This window comes from Amphiura filiformis, unplaced genomic scaffold (assembly GCF_039555335.1).
Source record: "Amphiura filiformis unplaced genomic scaffold, Afil_fr2py scaffold_51, whole genome shotgun sequence".
Lineage (NCBI taxonomy): Eukaryota > Metazoa > Echinodermata > Ophiuroidea > Amphilepidida > Amphiuridae > Amphiura > Amphiura filiformis.
In genome coordinates, this window is record NW_027305515.1 from 712,398 (window position 1) to 728,663 (window position 16,266).

The window sequence follows — 16,266 nt, forward strand, 5'->3', positions numbered from 1 at the left end:
GCTAGATTTCAACCGAGCTCGGCACTTTAGATGCTACAAATTCACGTACTAACTTGAAGTTTACACACAATAAATTGAACAGTCACATTTATTTTATAAGAAAATGGAATACTATGGAAAGCCAATCATTTAACAGCTATTCAATTGCGTATTTAACCCAACGTAGAATTTGAGTCAAGCTCTGTCTGTGGATATTATTAGCGCCCTTTAGCAAGGTCAAGACATCATTTTAATAACAAAAACGCTATTTAAATAAGAATTGGACACATGCTAATGAGCAATTGCCACATCCTGATTTCTTTTATCTATGCCACTGCTGTGGAGCGCCACTACATGTAATAAGTTTGGAAGGAACTTCCTGTTTCGCTATCTACTGTAGATTTCACTAGGCGTAGCATTATGCAGTCATGTCTACAGCAGAATTCACCACGACCTTTGCAGGACTTAAACCCCATTAAACCAAGATAAACCTCATTGAAAACAGCTCAACTATGTTAAATCAAGGATGGGTCTCATAGCCCTGGTTAAATTCATAAACATATGTTTCTGATTTACCTGTGCGATATTCAATGTGCTGTGATGAAATAGGTATTATAATTTCAGTTGGATGCACCATTACAAAGCAAACGCACAGTTAACAATACTGAGCGTGGCCTTTGTTTCCGAAACGAGAACAATAGTCTGCGTATTGTTCTCCAGCCATGTCGATGGTACAACTCATGTCAAACTTGTCATAGTCATTGTGATCGTATCACACAAGTAAATGAGAAACATGTGATTTTAGATTTAACACGGTTTGGAAAAAGTTTTTCCATTTCTTAGCTCCCTATCAGGCAGTCAGAACTCCATATTTGGGATGGCTCGACAACAATCTTCCCAAAATCGCATTTTAATCATTTTTAGATGACCATAGAGGGAAAGAATTGAAGTTTATTTACAGTTTCTATGGCGAAAATTGATCAAACCGATCACACGATGGTGCTCGTTCGAAGTTGGAGCTATCGCGAGTCAGCTGTTGAGCACAATTTGCCATTGAAATTACATGTCCGACTGTTATGAAATTTTGGAAGACTCTCTTCGGGAAAACAGCTCGACAACAGCTTTTCCGTGACATTTTTACTTCAAATTGTAGTATGTTAAGGATGAACATTATAATTCACATGTGAGCTTCTATGGCTATTATTGGGTGAAGGGTTTTCCCACCAGCCCACTAACTAGTCCATTGCCTATGCCTACAGTACAGTGAGTGAGCTACAGGTCAATCATCAATTGGAGCGCTGTGTGTACACTGAATAGGAAAAACGGACAGTAACTGCATAATGGACTTACACACGGGCTGAAAACTCCGGGTCAAGCAACAGTCTCATTACATTCTTACAATCATAGCTTTGTTGGTTTTAGGTGAAAACTTGAAGTAGACAACATGGGTGTCATACTTTACTACACTTCTGTGTCCAGCAATTTGGAGGTAGGTAGGTGTGGCGACAAAATCATGCAATACATGAAAACAAAACACTGTCTGCATCAATTATTTAAAGCATATAGCGTAGATCGGAAACTCGCAGATTCGAATGAAGCAAGTGGGGCACGTGCTCTGGGCGCCACCATTATGGGGGCGCCGAATTGACCAATCCAGCATCGATTCTGCGCCCCCTCCAAGCGATTATAGTAAATAAATCAGCAAAAAATCATTGGAAAGATCAGTTTAAGACCGATATTCAACTTCATTATAACCAAAATTAATTAGTGGTAAGCCCTGTTTGTGCAAATTTTCGCGCGCTCCGCGAGCGATTGCTTCAAGAAATAATAGGTGAAAAACTGCACGGGCTTCAAATTTTAATTTTCAAAGTACCATACTTTAGCATTTAAAAAAAGGCATTTAAGTAAAAATATTAAATCTTCTACCTATTTGTCTAAATTAATTTTGTAAACTATGTAAATTAATATATATTTTTGCATGTTTACTTTAGGTATACGATTCTTGGCTAAAATCAATGGCTATGAATTTTAAAACGTTTGATGACTGCTAAAAATTGGAAGAAGTCATTCCATAATTTTATTAATAGTCCTAAGTCTACCTACCGGTAATGAACTTTCAAAATACTTGCATTATTGGCAATTAAAATTCTTAGCTATACAGAACGCATTCACCCTATGTTCAGGGGTCATTGCATCATTGTTGTTTTTTCTCATTAACCAAGTATCCATGGTAACCTTTGAAAAAATATTGTACACATGTAAATCCCGGGATATAAATCATTCACTGACAACAATTAACTAATTACTTATATTATTTGTCAATGGTTTGCAGTATAATTCAGATATTTGCCTGTTCTGCGCCATAGCAGGGCTGTCAACTCTCACGCATTGGCCGTGAGTCTCACGCATTGGGTCACTTTCTCACGGTCTCACGCCAAGGTAGTATAATGTCATGTCTGAAAGTAAATCTCACGCAAAAAGCTGAAAATTGAGTAAAATCTCACGCATCGCCATGAAAAAATTGTTGTTGCTAACCCCCGCTTTTCACATTTTCGAGCGCTGTGGCTTAAATAATCATGGGTCAAAATGAACATTGAAGTCGGCAAATCCCGGTACGCCTCTGTCTCACGCCAAGCAATTCCAAAAAGTTGACAGCCCTGGCCATTGTCCGTTTAAATTTGTGTAGAGATATTTTGACAGGGAAATAATTGGGGAAATATTTTATATTGCGATTACACATCGCAACCGCAACTTTTACCATGTAGCGTTTTAATAATAGTACGAGGGGCGGTCAAAAACTTCGTAGAACAAGGTATGCTACTTTGTCGCACGTTGATTGGTCTCATTTGAAAGCTTGTTCCTTCTCAACATATTCGATTTTTGCATCACTGTATAGAGCAGGCCTTCTCAACTAGTTTACTTGAAGTGCCAACTGGAAACTTTTAGTGAACTTGAAGTGCCAACATGTCAATGGAGGACTTTGCGAGGTTGCGCGTATGCATAGCAGGTAAGGTGCAGTGGTGCTTTATTAGGGGGTCCAGGGGGCAGCGCCCCCGGAAGCTCCTGGATTTTAAGGTTTGTTTAAGGCCCAGATTGGGTATTTTTAATGCGTTTTTGTTCAAGATTTATGTGAAAAAATTATTAAAATTACCGTGCGCCACTTTGTGCGCTACTTCGACTGACTCCAATCGCCACAAGTGGCGCGTGCGCCGCCAGTTGAGAAGGCCTGGTATAGAGGAATCCAAATTCACGCATTCCTAAACCTGACTAGCAGCCTTTAGTTGGGTAGCCGTCGGCTACAATGCACTCAAAAGTCAAAATGTGAAATGATTCGGCCTTGGCGGAAATTTTAAACTGCATTCCATCACCCGTTTTACACCTTCCGCGAAAACACAGGTAGACAAAAAATGATTTAAGTTTACAACACAATACAGTTCCCTTCGACAAAAACACACAGCTTCTATATAGACGAATCCAAATCCACGCACTCCTACACCTGACTAGCAGCCTTTAGTTGGGTAGCCGTCGGCTACAATGCACTCAAAATGTGAAATGATTCGGCCTTGGCGGAAATTTTAAACTGCATTCCATCACCCGTTTTACACCTTCCGCGAAAACACAGGTAGAAAAAAAAAAGATTAAAGTTTACAACACAATACAGTTCCCTTCGACAAAACACACAGCTGGACTATTCGCTGTTGAAGTGACATATAATAATCGGATTAACTACACGCGGTATCAATGCATTGATGTACTTGTAAACAAAAAGGAATTTAAATGTATGAATAGATGTGACTGGATTACCTGCGGAATTATCTCCATTATATATATTATTAGCTATTATTCTATTAACCCTCCTCGTCCTTGCATCTTTTCTAGGTGTTAGGCGGCTTTTATTTGCACAATGGGGCGCTCAAAACACCAGGTTGGTGCTAGCGGCTACCCAAAGATGTCCGACCAAATCCTGACCATGACTTGGCTACTTGGATTCGTCTATACATGGTCTATTCGCTGTTGAAGTGACATAATAATCGGATTAACTACACGCGGTATCTATGCATAGATACCGCGTGTAGTTAATCCGATTATTATGTATTAAGGTGTAAAACGGGTGATGGAATGCAGTTTAAAATTTCCACCAAGGCCGAATCATTTCACATTTTGAGTGCATTGTAGCCGACGGCTACCCAACTAAAGGCTGCTAATCAGGTGTAGGAATGCGTGAATTTAGATTCGTCTATATATATTATTAGCTATTATTCTATTAACCCTTCTCGTCCTTGCATCTTCTCTAGGTGTTAGGCGGCTTTTATTTGCACAATTGGACGCTCAAAACACCAGGTTGGTGCTAGCGGCTACCCAAAGATGGCCGACCAAATCCTGACCATGACTTGGCTCGTTGGATTCGTCTATATGGGTAGGACACCCTGCAGAGGAATCCTACCTCCTTGAATTCACATTTTCTATCAGAAGTAGTCCTTCAAGGAGGACCACGCTCCATTTAGTACGATAGTCCACGCCGTCAGGCGTGGGTCCTTCTACATTAGACATATCCTTCCCGGAAAGTCGGGGGAAATGTCAAACTGATTAACCACGCCTACTGACAGCTACTAATGACATTCAGCCAATCCGATTGACTGAATATCACCAATAGCTGTCAGTAGGTGTGGCTTGCCTACCTGCTACCAGAACATCAGCTTCTTGCTTGGGATTGACACAAGTATTGCGTAACGAAATTGATTATTAATCCTCTTCAGTTGATATGTGTTCATGCTATTATAATACTCGGTTTTCTTCTTACCCTCAGTTCACTGACCTGTACTTGTAGGTTGCACACAATCAGTTCCTTTTGTCATCACTACATTTAATACTGTCCAGGTTAACCACGATTCGTTACTATTTTTGTATAGAGATTGTGCTTGAAATTAGTAATTGGCTACAAACAAAGGATTTGAACCGGCGTCCTTCAACGTAATCATGGGCCAGTGCAGTCCATTTAATCAAATGTTGTAATCAACCTATTTGATCGTAGTGCATTTGTTATGTATGAGCGTGTTTATAGCGAGACAATCTTTCCGTTAAACTGTCGCGTAGTCTAGATTGGCAATGGTTAGTAAAATATAAACAAATATAGACTGCGTGGCAGTCCAGCTAAATATCGGATAATCTGGCTCACTATAAACACGCTCTATGTGAGACGAACTGTCTCGGTAGATTGCACTCATTGCTTTTGTTGAATGGATTTGAGTAGTCCGCCATATTTACGGTATATGATACGTCATATGCACAACCTCTATTAATTGTGATAGTTGGCCTATTCGTTTAACATGTTTAAGAAAGATATAGAATTGGAGGACACACGCTTCATAAAAACTTCGGGTTTCACTCATTTATTTACATTAATAATAAAACATAATTGATGATAAATGAAATAGGCCTAAATATAATTTAGAAAGAAAGAAATTTAGAAAGAAAGAAAGAAAGAAATTTAGAAAGAAAGAAAGAAAGAAATTTAGAAAGAAATTTAGAAAGAAAGAAAGAAAGAAAGAAAGAAAGAAAGAAAGAAAGAAAGAAAGAAAGAAAGAAAGAAAGAAAGAAAGAAAGAAAGAAAGAAAGAAAGAAAGAAAGAAAGAAAAAAAAGAAATTTAGAAAGAAAGAAATTTAGAAAGAAAGAAAGAAATTTAGAAAGAAAGAAAGAAATTTAGAAAGAAAGAAAGAAATTTAGAAAGAAAGAAAGAAATTTAGAAAGAAAGAAAGAAATTTAGAAAGAAAGAAAGAAATTTAGAAAGAAAGAAAGAAATTTAGAAAGAAAGAAAGAAATTTAGAAAGAAAGAAAGAAATTTAGAAAGAAAGAAAGAAATTTAGAAAGAAAGAAAGAAATTTAGAAAGAAAGAAAGAAAGAAAGAAAGAAAGAAAGAAAGAAAGAAAGAAAGAAAGAAAGAAAGAAAGAAAGAAAGAAAGAAAGAAAGTTTTTGTTTTATTATTCATTTATTTATTTTCTATTCGTTTATTGATTTATATATTGCCATTTATCAGGCTTATGGTTTTTATTCATTTTATTCGAATTATTTGTTGATTTATTTATCCATTTATTTATATAAAGAAAATATTTATTTATTATTTATTTACATTAAATTTAATATTGTTTTATTAAATCATCAATTAATTTTTCGATTGATCAATTAAAAGTGGTGAATCCCATGCCCCTCAGTTGAAACGAGAAGACCATGTTGTTTTTTAAAGATTTGATATTAAAATAGTTTAAGGGGGTACTACACCCATGCATTTTTTTTTGCATTTTTTTGCATTTTGTGAAGAAATGAGAAAAAGAAATTGGACAAAGTGGTATGCAAAATGAAGGGGCAAATCTTCTCGTTCAATTGGTGGCATCAGTATCAATGAAGCGTACATGCTTCTAATGATATAAGCCAAAAGGTGGTACATCACTGATGTTTTAAATTCACTTCATTTTGGAAAGCTTACTATCAACGGATTTCGTTAAAATTTTGGATATGTGTTGCTAACACATTAGGGAAATAATGTTGATATGTAAAATGGGAATAAGCGGTCCCTGATCTCTTTTATGACTTCATGAACTTGGTGCTCCACAACTATCAAAAAACGAACCGGTTAAAATGCTTCTATTTTCAATGTTGAGCTATATTTTGTATTTTGAACTTGCGACACTATTTCACTGAAACTTAATTAAGCCATAGGTAACAGGTTACCACAACCACACTACAGCAATGTTGAAAAAAATTGTATTTTTTGTCACCCATACCACCATATTAGGTAGTTTCCCGTAAGCTTCATTTTTGTGATTTTGGTAACTATTTTATATTTATTTGCCCAATTCATCTCAACTAGGCAATCTAAATTGTACTCACCATTTACATCCCAAGGTATTTTAGTATATCCACCTCACATATTTCCATTATATATCCAGTAACAGACAAAATATCAAAATTGATGCCTCATTATGACAGGTATGATATCACAGACTACCACATGTTGATGCCTGAATTTGACCTGAACCAATTTGACCTATAACCTGACCTTTGATGACCTTATAGCCTTTTTTAATCTCTTTTCCTAACACCACATTATAGACGATAAATACATGGTGTACTATTAAATTGTCTATGTGGAAGAGATTAGGCCTCATTTAATTTATTCAGTGTTATAATCAGTGAGTACATTTCTATAGATGGTATAACAAAGGATTTAATGTATTCTATTCATGCCCCCTACTTGAAAGCTCTTGAACATGTTGAAAAGAATAAATTATGGACAATTTATGGTTTGTTATGAAACACGCATCTGAGTTACCAGGATACATGTAAACAAAAAATATATAGGGCTAAAATGACTTACTATACAATGGTTTAAAAGCACCTTTTTTATTTTTATTTTATTTTTTTTTCTTTATTTCACATGATCCGTGCATATATTGCCTAGCTATAAATGAAAAAATATTTTTTTAGACCAATCAAACCAATACATGGGTGTAGTACGCCCTTAAATCAAAACCCTAAATTCAAATAGTAATCACAGGCCCTTTCATGCCTTCGGGATTAAAGAAATATACTGTAATTTTTCCGTTCCTTTTTTTTTCACATGCATTTGAAATATCAACAGTACTTTAAGTTGCGAGTTGTATCGCCTTTTATTTTATTTTACTCACTCTGTTATTTCCAGTTAGGTGTTAAATAGGCTTAATGTACGATTTCCTTCAAATTTTAAATTTGTCAATTGTCATTATATATTCAAAATGCTGAAATAATACCAGTAATAGGCCCTAATTATCGGGAATGGTTTTGTCCATTTTGAGCTGAAATAACGAGGTAAACACTGCTTGTTATTTTGGCCGTTTAACACGCAGTTCTATAGGAGGATATGATGATAAAGTCATAATTCTTGAATTATGACTTTATGTCGAACTTTGCTCTGTTTACCTACAAACACAACTAATTTGGCTGATTCCATTTAGGTGCAAGTTGTGACATATGTGTATACGTTACAAATATGCCAACAAAATCAGGTTTGAAAAAAATTAACCATTATGACTTTAATAAATCAAAGTTCAGTTCCAAATAAACGGTGTGTAGAATTAATGTTCTTTTAGCCTTTTTAATGGTATCACGGTTAGGCCTCTTGACAAATGTGACAATATTAAATAAAAAAAGGAAAACAAACCTAGAATCATACAAATGACTTTTTGTTAACACTGATTAGGCCTACACTATCTCGAACTGCACTGATATAGCAACAAAAAACTTTCCGAATTCATACTAGCCACTGGTAAGCGACCTCAAAAGTTAGTATTGCTTTTATTGCATTATCAAAATCAATCGATTGAGATACCAAGTACTTGAGATGACTTGAGAGTCCCAGTTATGTAATAGATGCGGTTGAATGATAGCCCGAATGGTGGGCGGGCTATTTTCCATATTTGGATTCATGACGTAACTCATCGACTGGTTTGGTTTTAGTCACTGTTTATTATAATGAGGGACACTGCTGGGGGTAGCGACCCAATGTGTAAGGACCAACGCCTGACGGCGTTGATTATGGTACTAAATATTGCGTTGGTCCTGTATGGACTAATCAGAAGTGAACACAGGGTCGTCATGGAATTTGCTCCCGACGGAGGTGAAAACTCAAATGAAATTTAACAATGTACAGTTACTGTAAATGGTTATGAAATCTTTGATATTCAACAGCAAGGAAATCGTTTTCGAGTTCAAGGATAGAATGAATGAGCGTCCTTGAAGATCGTCCAAGGTCCAAAAGACTTGCTGACGTCACCACTAACGATATATAAGTGCTGGTATAGTGGCATTGATAATGAATAAAGAACAAAATAAGAAAGATACGATAGCCACAAAATATAACAACTCTGATGAAACTGTTTTTAAAATAAATCCATTAACATTTGAGTATTCCAGAGTGTCTTCTAAATGAAGGTCCCAGAATCGTCTTGCAGGAAATTGATACCAGATCACATAATCAGGTCCACACTTCAAATACACTTAGAATGAGGACAGAGACAAGTTTTATCTATAACTGGTTAAAGGTGATAAGACATACATTAAGCACTGGAATCATGAGTTGATTCAGTGGAAGCACCTAGATCCCCCACCCCAAAGAAGATCATCCCTCGGTCACCATAAGTCGAGGTCTTCATCGCTGTTTTCTGAGATTCAGGGAGAGTCTTGATGACAGATCTTTTTGCCAATTGAAATTACAATTATAGGCATATATATCATACGATTTTGATAGCGAAATTGAGGCAAGGCATCAAGTGAAAAAGGTTGGTGGCAGAAATGGGTCTGTTCTTGGATCGTGTCCTCTACACTATTCTCAGTTTATCAAGCTGCCACTCATGACAGAGTATCAGATAACTAAAGTAACCCTATTGTGGTGCAGACCAGCTCCAGTTAGCGAAACCTAATTTAGAATTTAAAGTCCCGCCTTCATAATATCACGTTTGCTGGTGATCAATGCTGGTGAGCCTTCACTGAAGAGTGGCTCATGGAGTAATCGGAAGATTTTCATTTTGTAGACACAGGAGGTTTCAAGAAAAATTGAGACAGGTCCATTAAGGTTTGCAATGGCCATCTTCAAGAGTGAGATATAAAGAATTTGGCTAGTACTCTTTCAAGTACCTTGTTCTACGAACTTATTGGCCGCCCCTCGTAGCCTTCCTTATTAAATATCTCCGAGAGTCTCGCGGGCCGCACAAAATTCGCCGTATGTCTGACTTAACTTAAATTAGGTCCTATATATTATATAGGACCAAATTTGAGTTAAATCAGAGACATAGGCCTACATTGTAATTAAATTGGAAGTTGTATCCTATTCATTATGATAAGGATAATGAACTGAGTGCAATGCATTAGTCAAGATAATCGCACGCGCCGTGGAGTTATTGCATTTAGCTCGAGAGCCGATAGGCTCGAGAGCTAAATGCAATAACTCCATGGCAAGTGCAATTATCTTGACGAATGCATTTGCACGTGTACATTATCCGTCATACACTTTGAGTGTATTAAAACAATAAGCAATATTAATTGCTGCATTCATTATATTAGTTTTAATATTAGGAAAATATCTTACATTTTAAAAACACCGTCAGGTCATTGACCAGCTAGGTAAAATTTAACTGGTAAAGAAAATCAATCCCTGTATAAGTTAACTATCAATGGTATCGATTGCGCCATACGTCATACTTTAGTAACTTATTCACGCATGGTTTGTAACCAATTGACTTTATGTTGTGATCATTTAATATCGTGGTTTCGAACACAGAGAGCATTGAACCAGTTCACCTGGAAACGATCAATTTAGATGTCCGACTAAAGTACTACGGTGAATTGAGATGAGAAAAAAAACATATCAACTGGACTTTATAGCTCTATAATTTGAACTTTAAAAATCTACTTATATTAAAACACACGACATTGGGATTTTACAATTTGTTTGGTATTATAAAGCATGATCGTGATATTAAGCGCTAGTGTGTTTTTCCCGGGCCCGGCCATGTTATTTTAGATATAGGCCTACATGTATTTCATTTATAAAATGCTGAATTTTTTGTAATGGTGTCATCTTGTATAATTATGATCCACCTGTTTTTGGCCCTTTTTAATTAATAGAAGCTCTATTATTCTCATTTGATGTTTGATTTATTTGAGGTCATTTATCATAATTTATGACAATGATATTTGCAAAATAGAACACCGTTTGTAACTATACCATTTTAACACCACAGAATGTATATTCGTACTTTTTTTTTTTTATTTATATCGAAAAGACAATTATATAGTTATGTGACCTCTGTGTCGAAAGCGCCACCTAACTCTACTATATAGTTATGTGAAAGTAGTATTTCTAGTATTTGAGCGTGCACGTATTATCTAGAATCTATTGTTTAGCGTGCGGGTTTTAGATAATGCATTGTTTAGCGTGCAGGTTTATATAATTTGGGCTATGAAGGGTAGTTCGCAAAAATAATGCACGGGAGAAGAATACATAACGATGAATAGAAACGGGCACTAGAAGTGTATAACATGATAAAGAACACATGTAGTGGAAATTAAGATATTCTTTAGAATTCCGTTAAGTACTGAGTTAAGTCTTTCTGGTGCTGACTGAAATCTATAATCTCTGACTTACAGCTACTAACGGCTTCTAACTTTCAGTGTTGTCAATGGTGAATGGGATGGTTATTACAATAGATTCCATTCAATTATCTATTACAGTTCTGTAACTACACTTAAAAAGTGCTTAAAGATGGATTAGTGTCTATTGTGTCCGGCACTTAATTGTTAACCTCAAGTGGCATAAAGCTTAAATTGTGTCATCTTTAGTCAGTGTTGGACCAAATTGAGTTCGGGCTTTCAGAGTTGAGGCTTTCTGGCTAATTACAATTGGCTAATTGTGATGCGGCTAAGTAGAATTGTGTTATATCTGCAATATTAAGTTTGATTTGGTTAAGGTTGACAATGGTTGACAACTATTTTAAACTGTTGCAATTTGGTAGGTAGTTCACAGCATCTTGCGAATGGTAGCGAGCTTTGGATTGCATTGATCATTTCATAGCGAGTATGTAGAAGAATTCAAATATCACAGATATACTATTGTATGTCCTGTGGTTCTTGAGTTAAGTTGTATAAGAGCACTTTGTAAAACGTACATAACAATAATAAATCAAGCAAATTTTCAAAGTATAATTATGATTTGTAGAATGCACTTTACAAGATCAAAGTGTTAGATTTCAATAATATATTGATTTAGATAATGAAAATCGATTTTTTTTGGCTGCTTCGACCAACAATACCTAGTCTACCCTTAAAGTTTTATATTATGACTGGAAGAAACGGTGGGTGCGGGTGATTATTTTGGTACCAAAATTTCAAAATGGTATGCATTGTCCGGTAATCAATCAGCAATTGATCATAGAGCATGTTTATAGCTGAGCCGTTATTTGGTGTACAATATTAATAGCGTATAAGAACTGCGAAATCTATTGCAATATAATCTTTCCGTAAACAGCCATTGACTATAGACACACTCAATTTGTAAATGAGCAACTTATTTCAATAACGCTCCATTCTTGGAAAACAATGGAGCGATAAAACAATAGCGCGATGTCATAGGGTGTATTAAATGGTTAATGGCCGCGGATTAGAACATTCGTGGATAGAATGGCCTTGTCGCTTCGCGACTCGGCCATTGGCCACGAATGTTCTAAACCTTGGCCATTATAGCCTAATTTGGAGAGTTGCTGCTCTGTTAATTTGTTTTGACAACTTTTTCATGCATATTTGGATTTGCACCTAGCCCTGCTAAAGACTTGCCCCTACTGAAAATTAGTTGCCATTTGTGGAAACATTGAACATAATTTGCCTTTCAGAAAATGTTACTTTTGCTATGATAGGGTAGGCCAATATAGTATGAGTGTTTTAATGCAAAATGATGCTCAATCCTTATTGACGAAAGGCAAAGGAACCCCACTTCACACATAGTCAGATTCGGATCCAACTCGGATTCACAAGTTGGGAAAAATTATAAGTTTCTTTTTGAGCTCAGTTTATTATCATGTGAATTGCCCTGTGTTACCTTGTGGAGGACAGAATTTTATTTAAATGAGGATGACTCTGTCATGAGTGACGTCATATTTAATGCCCTCTATAGTAATTTTGAATAAAATCTTGTCTTTCGTATCGCCCACTGTATTGAGAACCCATACCCGTATTTTTATTTTTATTCGGACATCTTTCGGAGAACGGTACTACGGTGTTCGTGTAGAGAGAACGGAATCGTGTTCACATACTAGAATAACATTATAACAAGGTAGACTTTCCCGTCTCTGGATTGCCTCACAAAAGTAACTTTCAGCATGTTTAGGTGAAAAAAACTTAATTCTGCTGCCAATAATCGAAATCTTGCATAATAACCAAATATGCTGTGAGATTGATTTGATTTGATACCTTCCCCTATTTAATTTTTTTTAAATCATTTTTGGCATAAAACCTCTTTCCTCGAAGCACAGTATAATTATAGGTTAATAACTGTGTATCAGTTATTTGGAGGGCATTGTGAAAAATCTAAACATTTTGACTTTGGAACTGAGGAATATTCCGAGGGATATTCTATTTTGTGAAAATCTACTGCCTGGGCGAAACATGCTCCGATCTTCATTTCAGCACAATAGCACGTATGCACGCTAGTAAAATTCTCTGAGAGTTCCATGTCGATCCGAAGAAAAAAGGTGTTTTTCGCCCCACCCATTTTGTGTCAATTTTCATTTATTCCGTATTATATTAACACAGTCAGTATGCAGTCAGTATAAGTATATGTCCTATGCTCAAAAAATGCTCAAAAAAATTATAACGGCTATTAATTTATATTTTTGCCATGTTCGCAAAGTTTGATGGTCACCCATGCATCGCGGATTGTTAAATAATATCGCCAACCCATGGCACCCATGCACTCTACTCTCCTCACTCATTTTGAGTTTTCCCGTGTTTATTATTCCCACTTGCTTAAGAGGCAGCGTGTTGATATGCGATGTCGCGAACCAAATGATACGCGTTTTTTGTTTGACGCGGCGTGTTGATACGCGGAGACGCAAGATTTTTTTGTTTGACGCGATGTAGTTGTTAAGGCCCCTTAGGCGGACATAGTAACTGATGCTCACTATCACAGGTCAAAACTTGAAGTAGACAACATGGGTGTCATAATTTACTACACTTCTGTGTCCAGCAATTTGGAGGTAGGTGTGGCAGCGCACTGAATGGTTTATTGTTCTATTGTGTCCGATTTGAGCGCTGACATATTGGAAAATGTTGCCAAACAATATTCATGAGAGTGTACATTCAACGTCCAGTTTTCAAAATTGGGTGACTTGTGTTTGACAGGTTCTACTTCTAGGTGTGAAATACGCCTGACTGGGCGTATAAATTACGTAACGCATAAAGGCATTGACATCATCGAATGGCTGCCTAGTGCTGGAATGTGTTTAGTCCGGCTCTAGTCTACAATAATTATTACATTTATTTATCATTCGTTTCTTTTCCATTCTCTGTATATCCTTATTCGTTCCACGTGCCCTGTGCGCCACCCTTATGGGGACGCCGAATTGACCAATTATTCAGCATCACCGAGCACTACAAGGTCCCCAGGGCCTATGTGCACTACTCCGTAGATTTATCCGTTGCCCATCTTGGCCCAGAGGTCAAAGGTCACGGGCCCCAAATGTAAAAATACAAAGCATGCCGTTTCTCATCAAATGAAGCAGCCTCAGGGCCCTGAGTTGGTACACTGATAGCCCCAGGGGGGACTCTATATGCAAGTATATACATGGGCCCCAGTGCGTTTTAATAATCAATTGATTCATTTTTTTTAAAAATCAGGTCAAGAAACACCAGCAGATGATTGAATGTGTCTTAGATGGCAAAAAGATTCCTTATCAGAAGATTGATATATCAGCTAGTGAAGAGGACAAAGCAAAGATGAGAGAGGTAGCAGGAAATGACAAAGCATTGCCACCTCAGCTCACAAATGATGACACATATTGTGGGGTAAGTCAGGGAACCTATAATTGAAGACAAAGATAAAAGACTAGTTTGCGTCTGACGTCATCTGTTAATCAAACACAAGCTCGGATTGTTTACAAGTGTCGTGATGATGAGTCGCTGAACGCGGCAGTAAAACCGGGCGCCTTATTGTTAATTTTGCACTTTCGAACATACAAACCATCACAAAAGTTAGGTCTTTATATAGGAGGAAGGCACCATGTCAACAATGCCTAAGTTGCTTTTTGTCTTGTAAAAGTACTTAAATTTTCGCTATTTTTGCTATTCCTTTTCTCCGATCGGCACCAGATAAATCGACCTTCCTTTTACGCGCTATTAACCAATCAAGGATTACATCACTTCGCCAGCGAATAGACACGCTCAATTGGTAAATAAGCAACCTATTTCAATAACGCTCCATTCGTGGAAAACAATGGAGCGATAAAACAATAGCGTCATAGGTGTGTATTAAGTCGGTTAATGACCGCGGATTAGAACATTCGTGGATAGAATGGCCTCGTCGCTACGCGACTCTTATAAACGAATGTTCTAATCCTTGGCCATTGATCCTAAACATAATTTTGGGGATTTGCTGCAATGTATTGACAACATTTTCATGTATATTTGGATTTGCATCTGCTCGACTTGCAGTTGCCTCTACTGAATTTTAGTTTCCATTTGTGGAAACATTGGACATTTGCCTTCCAGAAAATGTTTACTTTTGCTATGATAGGGTCTATAGTTTGTAAATTATATGAGTGTTTCAATGCAAAATGATGCTTAATCCTTACTGACGAAATACAAGGGAACCCCACTTGTATGGCCAGATAAGAATATAATGGAGTATTTTCATTTTGTCTATCCACAGGACTTTGCAGCATTTGAAGAAGCAGTTGAAAACGAAACGTTGGAGGAATTCCTAAAGTTAAAGTAAAAAATGACATTTGATCAATCTAACCATAGAGACTCTTCTTGTAAGGTGACTTATACACAAAATATTACCTGGCGTAATGGATAATTAAAAATTCCCTATAAAAGGGAAAGCCAACTTCAATGTAGAAGAGGTCTTCAGTGTAATTAGTTTAGGTGAAAGATATTTTTATTGAAGGGATCATGATGATTGTGCTAAATGGGAAATTATTGAATTATATCAGCATTTGTATCACCTGTTTTTATTATATGTGACGTGTCATGTCAAAAGGAGACACTTTGGGGCAGGATATCAATTTTAAGGTTTTTATATATAAATATAGAGATATTTTGCTCCACAACGCCGTTTTCCCCAATGAAATTGGACGTTTCTAAGCGAAGATATTGAGTTCTTAAGTTTTGGTATTATAAAATTGGAAATTGAGATATCGGCCTTTAAAAATATTATTGACAATGTTGAGTAGGAATTACCTTGAAAAATGTCTCAAAAATACAAGATGCTAGTTATCACTGGTTATATTTCGGTCTGAAACTATCAGACAATATTTTTAACATTAATAACATCACAAATTCGCAACAAACCCAAATTGTGAAAAAAATCACCCGAGCAGATTTTTGGCTATATCTCCATTTACGATCTTGCCCAAAAGTGTCTCCTTTTGACATGACACGTCACATATTATCATGCGAATTGCCCCGCGGTACCTTATGGAGGACAGACTTTTATTTAAGGGTATACGAGGTATTGTTGGTCGAAGCAGCCAAAAAAAATCCA

At 36.5% G+C, this 16,266-nt stretch overlaps 1 protein-coding gene across 1 annotated transcript; it reads left to right on the forward strand.

The window, feature by feature from the left end:
• The first annotated feature begins 754 nt into the window (after window positions 1–754).
• LOC140144371 (SH3 domain-binding glutamic acid-rich-like protein 3) lies at window positions 755–15,581 on the forward strand. Its single transcript, XM_072166189.1, has 3 exons — window positions 755–1,468; window positions 14,400–14,567; window positions 15,430–15,581. The coding sequence occupies exons 1-3, from the start codon at window positions 1,424–1,426 to the stop codon at window positions 15,493–15,495; spliced, it is 279 nt and encodes a 92-aa protein (XP_072022290.1). The 5' UTR covers window positions 755–1,423; the 3' UTR covers window positions 15,496–15,581.
• Window positions 15,582–16,266: the final 685 nt, after the last annotated feature.